Source organism: Trichomycterus rosablanca, chromosome 27, assembly GCF_030014385.1.
Source record: "Trichomycterus rosablanca isolate fTriRos1 chromosome 27, fTriRos1.hap1, whole genome shotgun sequence".
Taxonomy (NCBI): Eukaryota; Metazoa; Chordata; class Actinopteri; order Siluriformes; family Trichomycteridae; genus Trichomycterus; species Trichomycterus rosablanca.
The window spans coordinates 11172471-11194604 of NC_086014.1; the positions used below are offsets into that span (position 1 = coordinate 11172471).

The following is a 22134-nucleotide window of genomic DNA, read 5'->3' on the forward strand; positions in this document are numbered from 1 at the left end:
AGCCCAGCTGTTGAGACTAATCAAAGAAGTCAAATCAATAGAAAGTATTGTGACTAGAACCGCAGTTTGGATAGAAGCACATGGTCTGACATAGAACTGAGATTCTGCAGTTAATATATTTTGCTTATTACAATTTTAACATCATGTTTTACACTTTAGTTACATCCAGGACAGGACAGGTAGCCAGACCACACAAGATTCATCAGTTCAAGTTTAGTGTCAAACACCATCACAGCAACTTTGTATCTCCAGTTCATCTAACTTGCGTGTCTTTGGACTGTGGGAAGAAACCAGAGCTCTGGGAGGAAACCTACACCCACACGAAGAGAACGTGAGCGAACCGCTCCAGCTGGGAATCGAACCCCTGAGGCGACAGTGCTACACACCGAGATGCCCTGTGGTGAGTATAAATAAAGCTTTAGGATAAGGAGAAGCATTTTCTTGTATGTGGGTGCTCCCTCACACGTGTGTGTAGGGAGTCTAGAGAAAGCTCAGTCCATGTAAGGCAAGTCTGGAAAAGTGTGTGAACGTTGAGCACTCAGACAGCACTGTATGATAAATCGTAGTACAATGATAATTATAGCCGCATGATAATAAGATAACAATAATTCACAGACACAAATAGGTAGGGTGGTTTTATTCAACCTTTATAAACGTGGTATTCAAAGTATTTCAAGGAAATAATGGGTTGAAAATTAAAAACAAAAAAAATTGTAACATTCATACAGATCACAGTCGGCTTACCAACAACAGAATGTTGACATGATGTCTTGACATCTACAAATACCAGAAAAAAAAGTTTGAAACATCTATCAGTCCTAGATTAACCGTAGCTAAAATGATTCCGGATCAGTTCCCGTTGTACTTCCAAAGCCTCCAAATCCAATTTCTCCTCCGGATTGCCGTCCTCATCCGTTTGGTCTGTAGGCTCTGTCCTTTCGACCGTCCAGGCATCCAGCCCGGACTGCAGCGAGATGTTATGAAGCACACAGCACGCCTGGATGATCCGTGCGCACTTCTCGGGCGAGTACTGCAGGTAGCCTTTCGCCCCGTCCAAGCATCGGAACTTGGTCTGAAGAGCACGGAAGGTGCGGTCCACGATCTCGTGGGTAGCTATGAGGGCCAGGTTGTAGCGATACTCTGCCGTAGTCTCAGGATTGCCAACTGGAGTCATCAGCCATTTTTGCAGGGGGTAGCGATTATCGCCTGGAAAACAAAACCCTGGTTAAAACAAAGTCCTGCCCCAGGATTTTAGATTGAGATGCCCAACAAGCACGTGGATGTCCACATACTTTTACCCATGTAAGGTTATTGGTGGTGGAATAAATAAAATAATAGAGTAAACTTCTGGATTAATTAAATTACGCTGTAATATTTAGAAATGTGTCATTTTCTCACAGAGAGACTCTCTTGAACTTACCTAGAAGCCAACCATCGTGGTTCACCTGCTCCTTGAACAACTTAAACACTTTCGACTGGTTAAAAACGGCTCGGTCCGTTAGACTGCCAGGCCAGTGAGTTTCAGCGCTCAGCAGCAGTCCTCTAGCATCACAAACCAGCTGGCAGTTAATGGAGTGAAAACCTTTCCTGTTGACATACGACGTGTCCTCAGCGTTCGGAGCTTTAATAGCTATGTGAGCGCAGTCCACAACCCCTATGACATTAGGAATCCCTGCCACCCTGTAGAACTCCTCCTTAGACTGCTGTGTGGTGGCCTCATCTCGGTTAAATCCGATGAACTCTGTTGCCTTCTCAATCAGCGCCTTGGTGACATTTGAAACGCAGCGACTCATAGAGGCCTGGCTAATCCCGATGGCGTCGCCCATCTTGCTCTGGAAGGAGCCCGACGTGTAGAATCCTAGAGCTGCGAGGATTTGGACGTACGGGCTGATCGCTCGTGACCTCTGGGTGCGTCTTAACAGGCTATCGTTGAGCAGCTCCACCAAGTAGTAGATGAATTCACGCGGGAAACCAAAAGTCGTCAAGAGAAACTCGTCTGATACCGTTTCAATGTCGAATCGATCCAGAGTTTTGTTCCCACGACCATGCAGCAGCAGGTCACAGTCCAGGATTGCAATGGGGATTGCCATCGTTATAAATATGAAGGGGGAAAGCACCAGTGCAAGTGTTAAACCTGTGAGCAAGAACAAACATATCTGTTAGTACTTCTGGAATATCATGCCTTATCATTTAGGTTTTATTAAGAAAGGGGGAATTATAACCTTAATATAAATCCTCTTAAATACAATGGTGAAAAATAGGCACTGCTCATCACCTGGCTAATACCATCTGTACAGTGAAACATGGGAGTGGCAAGGTCATGCCTTGATGGTGCATCTCATAAGCAGGAACAAAGAGACCGATAAGAATTTAGAGACGGATGAATGCAGTCTTCACCCATGCACACATATACTGAGACTGGGGTGACAATTTGGGTCAATTGAGTGTTTTTCAGTTGACCAGCCAAAGCCAATTCTTAACAGCAATTCAAAGATAAGTGTAGTCCAATCTGATGGCTCTTGAAAATATCTGCCATGAAGAATGGGGTAAAATGCCTCAATCCATGGGTAAAAATAGTAATTATATCCAATCAGAATCAAATGCAAATCAATATAAAGTGTGATTCAGTGTAAATGATAGCTTGATCTACTCCTGTGACAACCACTAATAATAACAAAAATAATATTAATTGATTACTGTATAATACTGGGCTGCATGGATCACGTTGTTACATACAGTTGACTAGGATTTGTAGTTTTATTTCACTTATGAGTTAATAAACTGAAAAAATACCTCTACCAATCACATTCGTCTAATTTAAATAAATGAACGTTATAGTTACTTGACCGTAACAATGCTTTCATTCATCAAATTTAAACCCAACTGTGCACCAGCAGAACAAGAGGTTCTCATTAATCTAACATCACCTTGTGAAATTAAGACCACAAGAGTTTAGACTGTTATTGCAGCAAATTGAATAGGAAGGTCTGCCAAGTATTGTTCCTAATAAAGTGGCCAGTGAGTGCACGTTGTTCCACAACTGGTTAAACAATTGTGATAGTCGCGTTATTTTAGCAATCGATGGATCAAAACGTTACAGATTACATTGTCTACTCTACACGATCAATTAAAAAGCCTTACCGGGGTCTAAATAAGTACTAAATTAATAATTAAGTACATTAATAATCTTACCTTCACTTTCTTTATATTTATTTATTTACCAGTAGCGCTGAGTCTGTTTACACCTCCATATTGCCACACTTTCTCCACACAGCGATACAGAATTCGACGATCTTCAACTAATCCCTTTTCTCTAAACCGTGCTGTAGATGATCTATAGATCAGTGAACCTGTACTGATTCCATATCCTGTGATTCTTTGTACAACTTTCGCTATTTGGTAAATATGATATAAACATATTGATTTAACTCAACACTGTAATAAATGACACAGAGAAGAACAATATTGTGATATTTTTGTTATTTCGTAATTCTATGGCAAATTTTATTTATTTTAAATTCTAAACAGTATGACGAATGTGCGCATTTCGACAACTTGACACGTCATTTCAGTGCCCGAACAGCTTCATAACAAAACACAGCTGAGAATTTAGCATGCGTCGGTGTTGTATTGACTATGTCCTTTATTTAGCTGGTTTCAGACTGCAAATAAACACCATACACAAGTACACGCTGTCTGGATTACATTTAAAACAATATTTAAGGATTAGAGAGCGGGTGTGAAGTCTGTAATGCGCTGTAAGTATGTGCGTGTTTGTTAGCATTCGCGACAACGTTAGCTCCTTTTGCTAAGGCTACATAGTGAATATTTACAAACATGTTTGTTCAGCTTATTTATCATTTCTTTTGTTATTGGAGAAGCTGACGTGTTTATTTGAATGTAAATCGTGCTAGTGTGCGATTGTAGATTGTATGTAATGTGTTAACCACAGTTTTTTTGACATGTATGGCTTAATATGATGATATGACATAATAGCTATAAAAATGACGTCACGATACCGTTTTAGTGTCATGGAGAGGCAGCATTGTAAACACTGGACTCTGAAGCTCTAGAGCTTTAAGAATTCCACATAAGAGAGAAAGCAGATACACTATTTTGCCTAAGCAACTATACTTTGCTTGGTTTATATTGAAACTCTATAAAATCATTGTATTTGACTCCTGGTGCACTGTGTGGTTATGCCAAAGTTTAAACACCCATGGTCACTTTTCATGTTGAGGTAATTTTCCATACCTTAAATGTGTTTGTGCATAACTTATAATATTTTCCATTTGCTCTATCTAACATGTTAGTTTCACTATGTTTGGCACAGTGGCTCGGTGGGTAGCTCTGTCACCTCACAGCAAGAAAGATAAGGTCCTGTGTTTGATTCCCAGGTGGAGCAATCTGGTCCTTTCTGTGTGGAGTTTGCATGTTCTCCCTGTGTCCGTTTGGGTTTCCTCCAGGAGCTCCTGTTTCCTCCCACAGTCCAAAAACATGCAGTCAGGCTAACTGGAAATACAAAATTGCCCTAGGTGGGACTCTGACTGTGTGTGTGTGTTCTTCCTGTGACGGACTGGCGACCTGTCCAGAGTGTAACAGCACAGCTATAACAAACAAGCTTTTATTTATTGTTTCATAAGCTTTGTAAATGTAAACTGGGCCCCCACTGGCTTCATGGAACTAAATACCAAGACATTGTATATACTGAAGCATTGTGCTGTCATGTTGCCCATCCAGACTGTATTCAGGTATAAGATTATTGATCAATCAATTGGTAAGTGTTTTTGTTATTTAAAATAATTTCCAACAATGAAAAGTTGATTTAAATGCAGATAACACAAACACTTTAGCAGCATAGAGACTGACTTTCTAGTGCATGTGTACGCTGATGTGCCAAAACACAATCGTTGCCATAGCTTTCTCTATTTCTTTTCTCTGTCCATCTCTTACACCTGTGTGTCGTACCTCTCAGGCTTGAAACACGATGGACAGCGATCTGAGCCCACAGGACAAGAAAGACTTGGACAAATTCATCAAATTTTTTGTCCTAAAGGTATCGCTTTGCTTCATTTACCTGGCAACATTGTTGTTTATATGCTTCTACTTTGCCATTGTATTAAGAGCTGTTGTATTAATTGTGCATCAATAGACAGTGCAAGTGATCGTGCAGGCACGGCTGGGCGAGAAGATCTGCACTCGCTCTTCTTCATCCCCTACAGGCTCAGACTGGGTATGTTTATAAGCACTATGAATATTATTTTGCATCTAAAAGTTGAAGCTCAGCTCTTCTGACTGTGGTGTGTGTGTTTTGTTTACTTCTTTTTAGTTCACTTTGGCTATTAAAGACATTCCAGAGGTGACCCATGAAGCTAAAAAAGCTCTGGCTGGGCAGCTGCCCAGTGTCGGACGCTCTATGTGTGTCGAGATCTCCCTGAAAACCTCAGAGGTAAATAAACATTTTTAATTATACTGTAACATTTGTTTCATTCTTTGCTGTCTGTTTCCATACAAAGATTCCAATCTTTGTCCATTCGGAAGACTAATTTGCGACCAAGCTTTAGTTTACTGGCTGATGTCTTGAGATGTTATTTATTTATTTATTTATTTATAAGGATTTTAACGTCATGTTTTACACTTTGGTTACATTCATGACAGGACAGGTAGTTTACTGGTTACACAAGATTCATCAGTTCAAGTTTTTCTTATCAAACACAGTCATGGACAATTTTGTGTCTCCAATTCATCTCACTTGTATGTCTTTCTTACATAATTCTGAATTGCACAGGGGGATTCGATGGAACTGGAAACATGGTGTTTGGAGATGAACGAGAAGTAAGTCACATCATTTCATTCAATTAGCACTGATAAAGTAAACACTGTACATTAACATTTGACCTTATTTCAGGTGTGAAAAAGACATTAAAGTGTCCTACACGGTTTATACACGCCTGTCCCTGCTGCTCAAATCTCTTCTGGCAATCACGAGAGTCACTCCTGCCTACAAACTGTCACGCAAGCAAGGACACGACTATGTCATTCTGTACAGGTACTAATTCTACTGGATTACTTCACATGAATAAAGCATCCTTAACGTTCACTGACCTTTTCATTCATTCATTGGCAGGATATATTTTGGAGATGTGCAGCTAACAGGGCTCGGTGAAGGTAAATAACAGGATGGTTTTGATCATTGCTTTTTAATTCCAAATCATTGCTCTTGTGTTTGTTTGTTGATCTGGTTTTCTTTCTTATTTCTCCATTTCTGTTACTCCTCTATCCCGCTATACAGGTTTCCAGACAGTACGTGTAGGAATTGTGGGTACTCCTATAGGTACACTCACCCTGTCCTGTGCATACCGCACCAATCTCGCTCTGGTGTCCTCCAGGTAAATTGACAATTTTTAATGGCAGCTAGAGCATCTCAAAAAGCATTTTTTTGTGTGTTTAGAAAGTGTCCTGTGGGTGACCATGCTGTCCTGTGTGTATTCTCTTTTGTCTTACACTCGCTGCATTATTATACTATCATGGAGCTTGTTGTACAGTCTATATTGTCTTGAATGTTGTGTCCTCTATATATGAAGTGGATGTTTTGATTTGTTGAACTTGCAGGCAGTTTGAGAGGACCGGCCCCATCATGGGCATCATCATAGACCACTTTGTGGAGCGCCCGTTCGGCAACACCGCCCTTATGCACCCCTGCAACTACAGGTGCTTCAGGTTATATTATTTTTTATTATAGATTTTGTAGTGTTTTACTGTTTAGTTTTAAAACTTTTAAGGATTGACCTGTTTAACACTCTTCTTTTTCTTTCATTATTGCTTCCAGAGCTCCAGGTGAGGAAGATATTTATGCTGGGGTGGAAGACTCACAGGAAGTGTGTACCACCTCGTTTTCCACCTCCCCACCTTCTCAGGTAGAAAACTATTCAAAGCGTTGTCCCTTTATACACAAATCTTTTTTTAAAAGTTGAAACTGCTTAATCTAGGGGAAATGAGACTTTTGTATTTAGGTTAGCTCATTGCTTTCTGCATCACTATGTTGTAAGTGAGGAGCACCAATGGGCTTCAAATATAGAATGTGGTGGTGAATCTACCTGTCAAAATTTGATTGAAGGGCTCAGTGACAACCGATAATTTATGAAATTACATCCAATCAAAGTAAAACATCTAATAAATCATGTGACTCTAGTCTTAACTAACTAATATGAAAGGTCAGTGGTAGATGATAAAACCCGAGAGGCAGCGCCACTTCTGGAAAGCATCACGCTGTTCTTGTTTGCATTCTTACTTCATATCGTGGTCTTGTTTTCATTTCTGTTGCCCCTCTTCTGTCTTCCTGTTTTGTGCGGACGTACGTGTTTGTAGTGTCCATGTACCGTAAGTCATGCCCATAGTAAGAGTCCTAATCCATCCCTGATGACCACTGTGAAGGTCCCTGTAATGGGGCTGGGCTTTTCACCGCAAGTGAGTCCCGTTCAGCATGAGTGTGTGTGAGCAGAACGATTTGTGAATGTTTATATAAATGTTAGTGTAAGCTTCTAGCCTAATAAATGAGCTGGTCACTTACACACTTGTAACCAGTCTACCAATGTTGCCAGGTGTTTGTAATATGCATTTTTTCACATACCATGCAAATAATAATAATAATCTATGGCAGACAGAATGCATTTGTCATATATACAGTAAATATACACGTGTACAGTACAATGAAATGCTTTTTTCGTGTAAGAGCACAGGGTCAGCCATCGTACAGTGCCCCTGGAGCCTAGAGGGCTAAGGCCTTTGCTCAGTGACAGATCTCTTCTTGCATGTTACTAATTTAATTACTAATAACATACCAAATATTAAGAAGTCCTATTTTTTTACTCATATTGTTATGCTGATTGTGTTTTGTAATATAATCAATAATAATAATATTAAAATGCTTTTTTCGCTAGTAATCACAGACTTTTGTCCCACTGTGTCTTGCTTTTGCTTTTTCTCAGCTTTGCGCTTCCCGACTTTCATATCAGACGGCACTTTTGGGTGGTGACTTGTGTCATCCTGCAGCCGGCATCGCTGCTACCGTCGCCCACCCCCACCAGGTACCACACTCATGGACACACCTACACATTGAATCCCCAGCTGCTATCACCTGGTTGGGTGTCTACATACTGACACGATTGGCTATGTCCAAAAGGGGCAAGACGGCATGAATTGACGTCCTGTCCGAGGTGGGGGAAAGCCGGACCCTCCGCAACCCTGACCGACCCTGAAAAATGATAGTGAGTAAGTAAGGGTGATGAAGAACGTAATATTTGATGATGATCTCTTAACAGATAGTTGTTCCTGGAAAAGAGGGAGGTGTCCCACAGGTTTTGGTTCAGCCCAGTCCTGGAACACAGGCGGACCACGGTCGTGTCCCAGAGACACCCCACCAGCCCCCTCCCTCAAGCTATAGCAGGTAAGGATATGGCAGTTTTTTAATTTATTATAAATACCAGTGTAATAGCTTTTCGGTCGACTTATTCATCATGTATGTGTGTGTGTGTGATTAGTGGCGATACGGACGTGTTAATAAGGAGCAGTGAAGCGAAGCGCGCGTCCTCCTCACACGCCATCGAGACAACATTCACCAGGAAAGTAGGAGCTTTTGTCAACAAACCCTCTACACAGGTGAGACCACACATGCACCAATATGCACCAAAACATTCAAACGAATGCAGAGCGAGAGATCATAAACTGTGTTTTTTATGTTCAGGTGACCACTGCCAGTCTCGATCTGCCGTTCGCTGCGTTTGCTCAGAGGACTTACGACCTAGAGGAAAACGACCCCATGGTACAAATTCCACCTCAGCAAAAACACACACAACCATGACCATGTTAAAACAACTAGGTACAGTGGATATAAAAACATCCACACAGCTGATGGGGTTAATTGTAGGAAAAAAGTTTATGGAATAATACGTTTTTAAATAAAGTTGTATGGTTTGTGATTATTAGGGAATATAAATTTAATTTAAAGGCTTGCAGCTGCACAGATGACAAAAACTCTTTTGATTTATCTTTTGAAGATAAAAGAGGTTTTGATTCTGTGAAATAATGAGCTTAAAACCTCCCCAACATTTTTTAGCTGATACTGAGAGAACTGAAGCGTCAAGGACAGGGTGAGGGTTTCTCCTTGCCGGGTCAAGATAACCAGGCAAGGAAATAAAACTTTTTTTTTTAATTGCACGGTGGCTCGGTGGGTAGCACTGTCGCCTCACAGCAAGAAGGTCCTGGATTCGATTTCCAAGTGGCACGGTCCAGGTCCTTTCTGTGTGGGTTTTCTCCTGGAGCTCCAGTTTTCTTCCCACAGTCCAAAGATGTGCAAGTAAGATGAATTGGAGATACTTTAAAATCCTAAAAATAAATAATGCAGTTGCACAAGTGTGCACACCCTTTTATAATTTGAAATGTGACTGTGGTCAGAATGGACCAATCACATTCAGCCACAAGCTGTAAAGAGCTCACAAAGATCAAAGGGATCTCACTGTTGAAGGGTATCAATCAAGATATAACATTTCCAAGGCATTACATAAATCATGGAAAACCGCATTTTTTGGGGGTAATTTTTTTATTTAGGGCATATACACACAATTTTAAGATAATACTATAAAACAAACAATCACCTGGAACAAAGAGACTGTATTGCAGCATCATAGGAACTACGTATGTTAGGTTTAACCCTAACATCCTAATGTTTGTGATTTCGATGCATCCTTAGGTCCAGCCGCCACCATCGCCCACTCCCTCCTCTCCATTGCAAGACAGCCTGCACTCACAGAGCTCCAGCCAGAGCGGTGGTCAAGCACAAGACGACTTTGTCATGGTCGATTTTGTACGTAACGCACCAAATGACTCTTATGATTAGGATGAAGTGAAATTCCTGTTGTATTTTTAGTAGAATTCTTAACACTGACATCGTCCCATACCTGACGTTACACAATTTATGTGTGTAGCTTCTGGAATATGCAGTCTGAGACCACTAATGAAAATGCTAACATAACTGTATTTACTGTAGCATTCAAGTTGCAGAGTCAGTTGTTACAGATAGTACTGTATACACTGATAGTATAAATATTAAGTGTTTTTATATTTTGTGTTCGCTCTGCAGAAACCAGCATTCTCTAAGGATGACTTGTTGCCAATGGACCTGGGTACTTTTTACAGAGAGTTTCAAAACCCACCACAACTCGCCAGCCTCTCCATTGATGTCAGTGCTCAGTCCATGGCTGAAGACCTGGTAAGAAAAAATAGAAGTGGATACGACTAGACTAATGTTAAAACATTTCAGTTAAACATGGAAGCACAAGCCCAAGAAGTATTATTACAGATGAAAATAAAACAGCAGTTTTATTTTGCTTTGCAGGACTCATTGCCAGAGAAACTGGCCATCTATGAAAAGGATATCGAAGAGTTCGATGCGTTTGTGGACACACTACAGTAGATCACGCCGAAATCGGACTATTCTGAGAAACACCTGCCAAAAATGTGACTAATTTCTTGGCGTTTTCCGCTCGTCTGCCCTCTTTCTCTGTGTGTATGCCACATACTGTCATTTTTAGGTTCTTCTCGCTGAAGCCACTTCATTGTAGAATTTCCGAGTCAGCCCTGGTGTACGAGACATGGTTGTGATTACATGTATAACAGTAATTGTGTTTTAATAGGTTGAAAATGATTATTTTGGATGCCTGCTGTTCTGTCTGACACAGACTACTTGTGGCATGCGTAGTACTTGCAAGATTAGACCGGTGGACTTCGTGAGTCGTGTATTACGTGAGAATGGGACGGGTTACGGTAGGTCGAAATGGCTGGTTTGTTATGGATTGTACTTGGCAGGCCCAAATTGCAATATGACAATTGTATATAATGCACCCTTTATATTATAGAGCATTAAAAGCTTAAATCCCCCTTAATGTCTTTTTTTAGTAGAAATTGCCAGAGATTAAGAGCATATATTGGCACATTCACTTAGCAATATACTGTTTATATGCATAAAGTACATACTGTATATGCACGTCGAAGTCTGCATGTATATGATGTACACATATTTGCAAATGTAGATGTAGATTCTAGTAGATGTTAGTGGGGAGGGAGTTTGTACATAAAAAAAACTTAAGCCTTTATATTTCATTACTCATTTACCATTTATTACCACTTTTACAAAAGTACACTTCTCAATTCACAAAAGACATACAGAATGAAGACAAAAGCCTGTTTTTCACTTGGAAAGCACTGATAACCTGGTCGGCAGTGAATTACGTTACCACAGAAAGGCACGACAATCACAGATTCAGTCAGAAGAAGCATGAAACATCTAAATGTATTCTAATCAAATTGGCCAGTTAAACCTCAATAAGGCACAACATCAAATGGGATGGAGTCACTACACCAGGGTTTTTGTTAACTTTTTTTTTTTTTTTCTAACGTGACCCAGGCAACACAAACAATGCATCTTACTCTCTCTGATCTGCTCTGAGCAATCTGGTCCCACTGTGGTTTACTAGATGTAACATAAGCGTACAAGTTTATTTTAATTATTACAATATGAAAAACCCTGGACTACACAATAAAATTGTGGAAGCTGAGCTACATGTACATTTAACATTTAAATATAGAGGCATGATGTATGATGATGCTTCGCTCTATCATGACCTCAAATTTAGATTAGTTTTAGTGCGGTTCCTTAAACAACCATGCAGAACCGGTACTCTGTTTATATGTAAAAATGCCAACTGTTAAAGCTGCCAATATGTCCTGCCCCTCTGAGCACCAGACTCTTCAGCTTTATGTAATGATAACACAAAAGGGGGAATAAGGAAATCAAATATGTAGGGCCAATAAGTGGACAGTGCCTTCAAAGATCTGGACTAACCACTTGCATTTTCTAACAGGTCTGAAAATTGGTCTATACTAGAATCTTTAAACCATTTCTTTGGGAAGAACTGTAAGGACTTAAACTAAATATAATCGACTGAACTGAAATGAACCTTACTTACTTGCCTTTTTGCTGTCAGGAAAGCAAGGACTATATATAAGTACCATCATACTATATTTACAGACCATCTAAATTCTATGCCCATTCTGCCAGCAGAATTAGAAGTGCTCAGCTCCTTAGAATCAATACAAGCACTCCAATCTATCAACATTTTTAAGATCAACACATAAGGTCCATCTAGAAGAACGTCATAACTGTCTGTCTGTCAAACACTGCTGCTCGTGCTCGGGGTTGAAATGTATAAACGTAACAATGATTCAAAATCAAGCCCTAATTCCGAATCAGGATTTATAAGATGTGAAAATTTAGTATTTAAACAATCAGGAGACCCCTCTTCCATTATTCAGACCACAACTATTTACAGCATAACAAATAAACATAATATGACAATAATAAAGTAGAAAAAAAAATCATACAAATTAAGCAAACGATATAGTAAGGCCTTAAAGAGCATTGGGTTTAAAATAAGTATTTCAAGTTTGTGTAGTGCTTTATACCTATATATACTGTAGGTTTATAGACGTGACTATATCGTACAGGAGAGGATGTTTGTCCTGTACTATAAAGCTTATGTCCATTCAAAAAAGTCAAAATCATTTAAACAAACAACAGAACTTTTAAAAAAGATAAGCTATGCACATGCATATGAAATTAATTTGGGGCTGAAAGCTAAGAAACTATGTAAATTCACCTGTGTTACCAGTACCTTTATAATAACAGCTACATGATCTCAAACAAGATGAGCAGAAATCACTGATTGTCTGAATTGTATGTAATATATCGCTCTTGTTCTCGCCCATTATCCACCAAAAACTCGTTTATTTACAACACTTAGGAATTTGGCAACACTAACGGAGAGAGAAAAGGTCAATCAAATGCACGTTGGAAGTCCGCTGTCTGGCCTCGGAATCTCACTGGGGAAACATTTCGCCATTCAGGTCGAGCAGGACTCGGGTGAAGTTGTTGATCGGTCCGATGGAACTGAGCGTCATGGCAGCGTCCTGCGCCCACAGGAGGTTAGGGCCGAACACTACCGCCAGGTTTGGGTTTGTCATCTTGTTTATCTCACTCTCAGCGGACACCTATAGCAGTACGTTACATAAGAAAGTTACTTCTAAAATGAATGCCTGCCCAGTTAGAAAATGACAGTTGAGGCACAAAACTGGCAACCTTGATCTATAGACCACATACATACAAATCTAAATATATCATTGGATAAAATGAAATAATGACATTGCACACAGTATTTTTAAAACAACGACTTACAAAGTACTTGTAACTTTTGCCATATAGTCTATTCACTACATGTCACATTAGTATTACGTTAATGCAGGGTGTTTAAGTGTTACATAAATTAACACAGTTGCTTGTGTGTTAAGACTAATCCAAAATTTGCCAACCTGAGCCAGAAACTGGATGAGGAAACGAAGCGCAGCGTAGTTTTGTGAAGGAAGTGACATCAGCATGTTTCGGATTGTAACAGCTGAAGATGTGCCATCTCCACCTGGAAAAGACAAACAGTAATTGTTTATTATTTTCATTTATTTATTTTAGCATAAGGAAGATAGGAAGACACATATATTCCGTTATAAAATAGTCCGTATTTGTATGTATTTTTATGTGCTCACTTTGAAAGTTGACAACATCATTGTAGAGCTTGAATGTAAGCAACGGTTCGGGCAGCTCTCTGAGGAATTTCTTTAAGATTACCGCAGCCAAGTGCACGTCACCGATCTCAAAGAAATTCACCGGCTCACCTGCACACAGAAACATTAAATGTGTTAATTACAATCAACACAACAACATTTATTAAAGATTTTTGATAATGACAACGCTACCGGAGTTGTATTTGATCTGGATGTCCTTCACCTGACCGACGTTAGCAGAGCGCCGGAATATTCCCTCTGTCTGCAGGCCTGAGAACAACAACAAGGACGCTGCATGATTGCATATAATATCCTACATTGGGACAGTGGTGTAAGATTCTCCTTAAATTTCATCACTGAACTACAGATGTCCCGTTACCACATACTTATGTCATTATTTACATTTAGGTAGCTTGACAGCTGTGCTTCTTTACTAGGTTATAGACACTATGTTATACTCTTAGCATTTCTTGATTGATACTGATTTTCTAGTAATTAATTTGGAAAGAAACTTGGGAAGGAACTTTGGGAGAACCCAAATACCCACAACAAACAGGTAAGCTTGTTTTTAAAACTTTTATAGCTCTTTATAGCTACAGTAATTCTTCTTTGCTTAACACAGAGGTATACATGTAAGATGGTACGTTGCTCACCGTGTTCCTTCAGGAAGTTTATGGTGTCTTGCATCACTAGCGGAATGCCGTCAGCATCTGCACCTCTATCTCTCAGACTAAACACAAACACATTTGGCCTCAGCGTACTGCATACTTAACCCCTGAGCCATACATATACCTTTACCCCGCTTGTTTTTTTATGTTGAATAAAATCAGGAGTGAAAATTTAAATCATGTTTTAACTGAGTACATAACAGCTGAGTTTGTAAGGCGTAAGCAGGCAAACTTATTTTGTTTTCTTCATATTAACCAGATAATGCCCGTTTTGTGGACTGTTCTTAACACTGTAATGGCACTTATTTAGTAATGACATGGTAGTGTGTTATTCTGATCTAAGTGTATCAGGTGCAGCAGTGTTGGTGGGATTTTGAAATACTGTTTACACTTATGATATTCTTTATTAGGAACACGTACCATATTAGCACTTAATGTAGCTGTACAAGTAAAAGCAAGAGCTATTTTGCTAGTATTCAAACAGTGGACAATATTTGATATTTATATTTTTGGGTAAAATATCCCATCATTCCGTGCGGCACAACTTTTCTCACTAATACAGCGGAGCAGCAAACTGTCCGGCCAGCGGTTATTTTCAAAATGTAAGTCATTCTCGTTAATTATCAATTTTATAAAGGTGTACAAGTGTAATTTATGTGTAATTTATTTGCAATTTTGGGTTTGTCGGTGACAAATGAACACTTTTCGTCACACGGAGGGAGGTGTTAGCCGGTTGTGTCGCCTCAGCCCTTTGGTTTGAATGGCGTGAAGCTAACTGTGTTAGCTTGGTAAGCTAAAACTGCGGCGGTGGGCGGGGACAGTCGGTGACGTAAGTCGATGACGTAAATCGATGACGTTGTCTAAGTAGTGTTTAAATCTGGCTTCCTAAAATAATAATAATAATAATAATCTACCTTCATATAATAATAATAATAATAATAATCTACCTTCATATAATAATAATAATAATAATAATAATTTACCTTCATATAATAATAATAATAATAATAATAATAATTTACCTTCATATAATAATAATAATAATAATAATCTACCTTCATATAATAATAATAATAATAATTTACCTTCATATAATAATAATAATTATTATTATTATAATAATTTACCTTCAAATAATAATAATAATAATAATAATCTACCTTCATATAATAATAATAATAATAATAATAATAATAATAATAATAATAATTTACCTTCATATAATAATAATAATAATAATCTACCTTCATATAATAATAATAATAATAATAATTTACCTTCATATAATAATAATAATAATAATAATAATAATTTACCTTCATATAATAATAATAATAATATACCTTCATATAATAATAATAATAATAATAATAATAATCTGCCTTACTAGCCTATTTTGAGGATATACATTGGAGGAGAGCCTGCCTGTTGCCTAATAAAGCTAAAGATACTCATTTACAAATTTTATATATTAAGATATATCCAGTTAATTCAGTTATTTCAACATTTCTTATTATTGAGAGCTCCTGTAACTTCTGTGGAGATGTTAAAGAAACAGACATTTATTAGTGTGTGTTATTTTTTTGTGCTGCCCCATATTTTGATAGTTTGTATAATAATGGTACGGTGAGTTGTGATGTCTATGTTGCTTGTTGTGCTATTACTGCATCCTGACCAATACTGTGTATACATTTTTCTTCTTTTGTTTAATGTTCATTTAAGATAAAATAAAATTTAAAAAAAACTTAATAATAATCTGCTTTTTAAAGTTTGTTCGCCAGGTAGGCGGCGGCAGCAAGGCAGCTCACTAGGTTTAGTGTTATTGCAGTGCTGAGAATGGGCCACCACCCAAACATCATCTGGTCAGTGGAATCCCAGGGGTCCATTTCGACTCAAAGGGTAGAGTGTATAGGGTAGCGTACAAAGCAGTCAGTCACTGCATACCCTCCAACTTTATTCTATACAGTAGGTGTAGCTAATAGAATAATCAATAATTGTGTTTACTCACACAGAGAGTGGCACCCCAAACTGCTGAAAAGGGAGAGGAGGGCTGTGGGAAGGTGATATCGGACCAGGCACCACAGATGGCTTTAAATTTTGAAGGATTTTATCATCATACCTACACACATAAAATGTCAAGTGTATGCTTTACCATTAGGGTACAAACTGAACTTTAATTACTGTTAAATATATGTACAGTCTAGTGTATAAAATGAGTCTTACGCTCTGACTCGGCTGGGGATGACTAACTGGTCACACTTCACTATCTCCTCCAGTTCGCTTAGGTAGTTCACGTAGTGTAATTTACGCCCGAATTTAAAACTGTGGAGCAAACACACACACATGTAAGACACACACATTATTATTTATGCAACTTAATGTGCATGGCACTGCCAAGGCTTACACCTCACAATGCCTGCACAAAAGTGCTTTTCTGCATTATGTAGAAGCCAAGGATGATTTACATTCACATTTGCACCAACAACCATGCCATTCTAGTCCTGTGTCTATTATATGTACCGTGCTGCTGCTACTACATGACTGGCTGATTTAATAATGACATACAGCGGTACAAGTGTTCCAAATAAAGTGGCGGGTGAGCGTATTTACCACCATGCAACTTTGTATGCCTTGTATATCCAAGAACGCAAAGTATTAACCTGATAAACGGCTTGAAGAAGATGAGGACGGTTCTGATCAACAATGTGGGATGGACAATGTAAAATGCCTTGATGTTCTTCTTATACCTGATAAAGACAGACAAAATTAACATCACCGTGTGCAACACAGACATCTATAAATGACCCAGGAAAATTTTAGTTGCTAAGATTATAAAATAACACAAAGACTTACTTTCTTTCGAACTCACGGTAGGCATCCCGTAGCCAGCTGAGGGACAGCTTGTTTTCACTGGTCATGCCATGGTGGAAGTAAATCAGGGTGTAATCACTCTCAACATACGTATCCAGGGTTTGTTTTAGATACCTGCAATTTGTCACAGTTAATGTTTACAACAGCCAGTCATGATGCCAGATCTGTGAGCAGACAATATTAATGTTTGTGCCACTTAAATACACACATTTAATTCAATACTCAATACTCTACAGAGTTACATGCTTAAAGTACACTGTTCGTTCCTTTTTTAGAGAAAGTTTCAGCAGTGTAAGTGCAGCTCAAGTCAGCACTTTTGAGGAAGTTTAGTTTCCACAACACAGTCACTTTAAAATAACCTCGAAGAACAGAACTTCCTGCCTTTACTTAGAATGCGACTCGGTAGTGACGTGTACAGATGCTTACAGCAGCAACTTGTGGTGGTCTAGCTGGTGGCTGGGTGGCATGCGGCACGCGCTGAAAATGATCACTTTTCGGCCAAAATTATCATCACCTGCAGAAAAAGGGTTGAAGAAAGAGAAGGAATTGGGGAGAAATGTTCAATTAATTCATATATTGCTAAAGTTAAGTGCAGTCTGGTACCTTTTATAAGCATTCAAGACTAGTTCACTCACCTGCCACCTCCACTATTTGATGTCTTGCGATGTCGTAGAACGGGTCATCCCACGCCAGATGGGTGCCTGCACTTAGACTCTTAATGTCTGTAGCTACACAGAAGAAAATCTGATTAATATTATGTAATTAATATAAAAGCAATTTGCATTATGATCATTATTACACGAGCCAAAATCTGCAGGAAAAACATTGAAGCAAAAATACTTTCTGTGCAATAATCCATACAAGCTGTGTAATAATTTTATTACATCATATGTTTTAGCTTACTGTTACTAGGGTATGTAACTCTGTTCTTGGTGCAGTAAATAACAAAACTGGTGTATAAATAGAATTCTGAACAACCAAACTGTGAATTTCTTCCTTACCAAAGATCCAACCATTATACATACATAATAAAATATTTTTATTATTTTTAAGTGAAATAAACAATTATCGTTAACATAATATCACGGTGTTCCATATACTGTAATTTTACCCACTCTGAATACATTGGCTGCACCAGTAGTCCCAACAGACTGCTACACCAACAACTATTTAGTCCATAGCAGTGCTGTCGGCCTGTAGGGTGGCTACATACAGACATGAGTTGCTATATTTGGGGGGGAGCTGAGGCCCAATGATGGATTGGCATCCAACATTGTGACTAGTGAATCCAGGAAAACCAACTCCCTTTATAAATCCATCGGCAGTTATATGGAGTTGGCATCCCCTTTGCTATTAAAATAATATTTACTCATGTAGGATGACGTTTAACAAGATTTAAAGTGCCTGTGGGACATTGTGCTCCACTGTGGAAAAAGTTAATAGAGCATTTGTGAGGTCAAGTACTGATGTTGAACAAGAAGGTGTGAACTGCAATCAAATTTCCATTTATCACAAAGGAGTTTAATGCAGTTGGGTTTATGGCTCTGTGCAAGCCGCTGGAGTTGTGCCATATCAAATTTGTCAAACCATGTCTTTATGGTGCTAAGGGGCCAGGTGCCATAAAACAAAATAGTGTAACCAAAGGGCCTACTGTAATAAAAATGAGACAAAAAGAATTTGATAAGCACTAACAGGACTTACCAGACTTGCTAATGGTAACAGGGTTGTCCTGTGACCACTGCTTATCAGTGACTAGCTTAAGCTGGTCGAGCGCTGCGCTGGGGGAATCGTCTCCACCCAGTTCATCATGCAGATCCACCAGCAGATCTGAGGACATGATTGTCCTCTATAATACTGCACACAAGGACCTGACAAACAAACACATGGAATGTATGATACTTCAGGAATGTAGGATTTTTGAACATCGTTTTGCACAGGCTTAAAATACCACCAGACGAAGGACTTCTGTACCTCAAAACATTTGATTCCAGATTAACCTTAAGTCCTACATTTATATGAGGTCTAAGATACACATATGCACTGGCAGACATGCATGCCCGAACAGGCTCAGTATTTAGTCACATCTGATTAATATCAAACTATCCCTGGCACAGACAGCCCTGGGTTGTGCAATTAATCTACATTTATGATGCTGATCATGAACGTTTATGTTTCTTACTGTTATATCACTGTCATGAACACTACGTTACACTGTTAATAAATCAATAAAACATGTGTGACTTGTCTAAATATTTTGATAGGACGCTATAGGCTTGTCGGTTATCAGAACCGTTGACTGATGTTCGGTTATAAGTTTAAAAAATTTGGCAAATAAGTTTGCATCCCTTGTGTGTACCAACACAGGCTCTTGACAGAATTCCATGACACTTTGATCTTTCTTCAGACTGCATCATAGGGGTGTTCCTAAAACAGTTGATGGTGGTGGTCCACACTATGGGTGAACTATGAGGCCTCCGCCCTCACATCCAGAACAATTTGCATACGATGGTGGGACAAAATGAAGTGCTTAGAGGTCTGTAAGCATTTTATGTAACACTTGATTTCATATCCATATAATAGTTCGCATGACGTCACTAGTTGGCGTCAGTGGCGTTCAACAAAGTGTGACGTCACTTTAAAATAAAGGTGTAGTAAACGGATTAGGACAAATATCACGTCCTAAAATGAATGATTTAGGATTCAAAAAAGGAATTAATTAAAAGAGAAAAATAGACATTAAAGAAATAGTATTCACCCTGTTTATACTCTCTAATAAACAATCCGGAAAACTTCAGCAAATGCTACTACGTGTTTTGACAGATCTGGAAAAAAAAAACACTTCATTGAGTTTCAATTTATAAAAAATCCTGCTAATACTTTTAACACTGTAATAATGTTTTATGTATGTTTTACACGCTGTATTTGTATATTATTTTTATAAATATAACCCGATTTAGAAACACCGCAATAATTACTGGGTGTGTTTGTCACACACAAGTCAGACGTTTCTATCGACAGTAAACACTTTCTATAATTTACTGTTTAATATAAATTTAAATCCACATCAATTACTCGGATTAAATAAAACGATATAAAAAAGACATATAACATGAGAGATCGCTGTTTTTTATGTTCACTTTTCTATTAGCCAGCTTTCCGCCTGCTATGCTACACAGGTTAGCCAGCAACCGTTTCTGTTCGGGTATGTCAATGTTCCATATAATGCAAATATTACATGTAAACTAAAATAGCAAATAATGCACAAATATATATTAACGATATTAAAAAAAAAAAACAGAATAAAAGCTTTACCTGACACTCAGAGCTCCGTACAGAAGATTCACAGCTGTTCCAGTACTGCTGTGTTTCCTCAGTATTTCCGGTTCTTTCACCGTAAAAGCCCGAGTGCCTGAGAGATGTTTACCTTCAATAATGATTTCCTCTTACCTTACAGTTCTTTTATTTATTATTATAAATCGTATTTAAAAACGTTGGTGTATTAATACAATGCATAAGTGTTATAAAAACTTGATAGCTCATGGTTACAAATTGAAAACTAATTGTTGGAAGTGTTACTTTCCTGTTTTATACAGGTCCTATATAGTAGGAATTTGCCATACTACTATAATAGTAATTACCTTATATAGTTCATATATTTATTTATTTCTACCTTATTTGATAGCTTGACTACGAATTGAAAGCAAATTGTTGGGAGTTTTACTTTCCTGTTTTATACGTGTCCTATATAGTTAGAATTAGGCATACTACTGTATTGATCCTATATAGTTAGAATTAGGCATACTACTGTACTGATCCTATATAGTTAGAACTAGGCATACTACTGTATTGGTTCTATATAGTTAGAATTAGGCATACTACTGTACTGATCCTATATAGTTAGAATTAGGCATACTACTGTATTGGTTCTATATAGTTAGAATTAGGCATACTACTGTATTGATCCTATATAGTTAGAATTAGGCATACTACTGTATTGGTTCTATATAGTTAGAATTAGGCATACTACTGTACTGATCCTATATAGTTAGAATTAGGCATACTACTGTATTGGTTCTATATAGTTAGAATTAGGCATACTACTGTACTGATCCTATATAGTTAGAATTAGGCATACTACTGTACTGATCCTATATAGTTAGAATTAGGCATACTACTGTATTGATCCTGTATAGTTAGAATTAGGCATACTACTGTATTGATCCTATATACAGTGTATCACAAAAGTGAGTACACCCCTCACATTTCTGCAGATATTTAAGTATATCTTTTCATGGGACAACACTGACAAAATGACACTTTGACACAATGAAAAGTAGTCTGTGCGCAGCTTATATAACAGTGTAAATTTATTCTTCCCTCAAAATAACTCAATATACAGCCATTAATGTCTAAACCACCGGCAACAAAAGTGAGTACACCCCTAAGAGACTACACCCCTAAATGTCCAAATTGAGCACTGCTTGTCATTTTCCCTGCAAAATGTCATGTGACTCGTTAGTGTTACTAGGTCTCAGGTGTGCATAGGGAGCAGGTGTGTTCAATTTAGTAGTACAGCTCTCACACTCTCTCATACTGGTCACTGAAAGTTCCAACATGGCACCTCATGGCAAAGAACTCTCTGAGGATCTTAAAAGACGAATTGTTGCGCTACATGAAGATGGCTAAGGCTACAAGAAGATTGCCAACACCCTGAAACTGAGCTGCAGCACAGTGGCCAAGATCATCCAGCGTTTTAAAAAAGCAGGGTCCACTCAGAACAGACCTCGCGTTGGTCGTCCAAAGAAGCCGAGTGCACGTGCTCAGCGTCACATCCAACTGCTGTCTTCGAAAGATAGGCGCAGGAGTGCTGTCAGCATTGCTGCAGAGATTGAAAAGGTGGGGGGTCAGCCTGTCAGTGCTCAGACCA

At 38.5% G+C, this 22134-nt stretch overlaps 3 protein-coding genes across 6 annotated transcripts; 1 reads left to right on the top strand and 2 right to left on the bottom strand.

The window, feature by feature from the left end:
• Positions 1 to 634: 634 nt before the first annotated feature.
• On the bottom strand, positions 635 to 3260 carry harbi1 (harbinger transposase derived 1). Its single transcript, XM_062989842.1, has 3 exons — positions 3193 to 3260; positions 1421 to 2134; positions 635 to 1206 (listed from the first exon to the last, which is right to left on the bottom strand). The coding sequence occupies exons 2-3, from the start codon at positions 2088 to 2090 to the stop codon at positions 824 to 826; spliced, it is 1053 nt and encodes a 350-aa protein (XP_062845912.1). The 5' UTR covers positions 2091 to 2134; positions 3193 to 3260; the 3' UTR covers positions 635 to 823.
• Positions 3261 to 3586: 326 nt separating this feature from the next.
• Positions 3587 to 10935, top strand: atg13 (ATG13 autophagy related 13 homolog (S. cerevisiae)). Of its 3 annotated transcripts, XM_062989320.1 has the most exons (18): positions 3587 to 3758; positions 4976 to 5056; positions 5153 to 5233; positions 5330 to 5449; positions 5789 to 5835; positions 5909 to 6049; positions 6128 to 6168; positions 6293 to 6389; positions 6613 to 6711; positions 6830 to 6917; positions 7369 to 7467; positions 7989 to 8087; positions 8322 to 8446; positions 8541 to 8658; positions 8744 to 8821; positions 9749 to 9862; positions 10139 to 10267; positions 10394 to 10935. In XM_062989320.1, the coding sequence occupies exons 2-18, from the start codon at positions 4988 to 4990 to the stop codon at positions 10469 to 10471; spliced, it is 1623 nt and encodes a 540-aa protein (XP_062845390.1). In that variant the 5' UTR covers positions 3587 to 3758; positions 4976 to 4987; the 3' UTR covers positions 10472 to 10935. The 3 variants fall into 3 exon arrangements, with proteins under 3 accessions (XP_062845390.1, XP_062845388.1, XP_062845389.1); XM_062989318.1 differs by lacking the exon at positions 7369 to 7467 and having other exon boundaries at positions 6613 to 6720; XM_062989319.1 differs by lacking the exon at positions 7369 to 7467.
• A 470-nt stretch (positions 10936 to 11405) lies between these two features.
• Positions 11406 to 20583, bottom strand: arhgap1 (Rho GTPase activating protein 1). 2 transcript variants are annotated; one of them, XM_062989323.1, is made up of 14 exons: positions 20520 to 20579; positions 19963 to 20029; positions 18909 to 19075; positions 17843 to 17935; positions 17634 to 17721; positions 17190 to 17321; positions 16997 to 17083; positions 16560 to 16658; positions 16345 to 16455; positions 14322 to 14398; positions 13861 to 13938; positions 13651 to 13779; positions 13423 to 13526; positions 11406 to 13104 (listed from the first exon to the last, which is right to left on the bottom strand). In XM_062989323.1, exons 3-14 carry the CDS (start codon positions 19042 to 19044, stop codon positions 12934 to 12936), a joined length of 1305 nt encoding a protein of 434 aa, XP_062845393.1. In that variant the 5' UTR covers positions 19045 to 19075; positions 19963 to 20029; positions 20520 to 20579; the 3' UTR covers positions 11406 to 12933. The 2 variants fall into 2 exon arrangements, with proteins under 2 accessions (XP_062845393.1, XP_062845391.1); XM_062989321.1 differs by lacking the exon at positions 19963 to 20029 and having other exon boundaries at positions 20520 to 20583.
• Positions 20584 to 22134: the final 1551 nt, after the last annotated feature.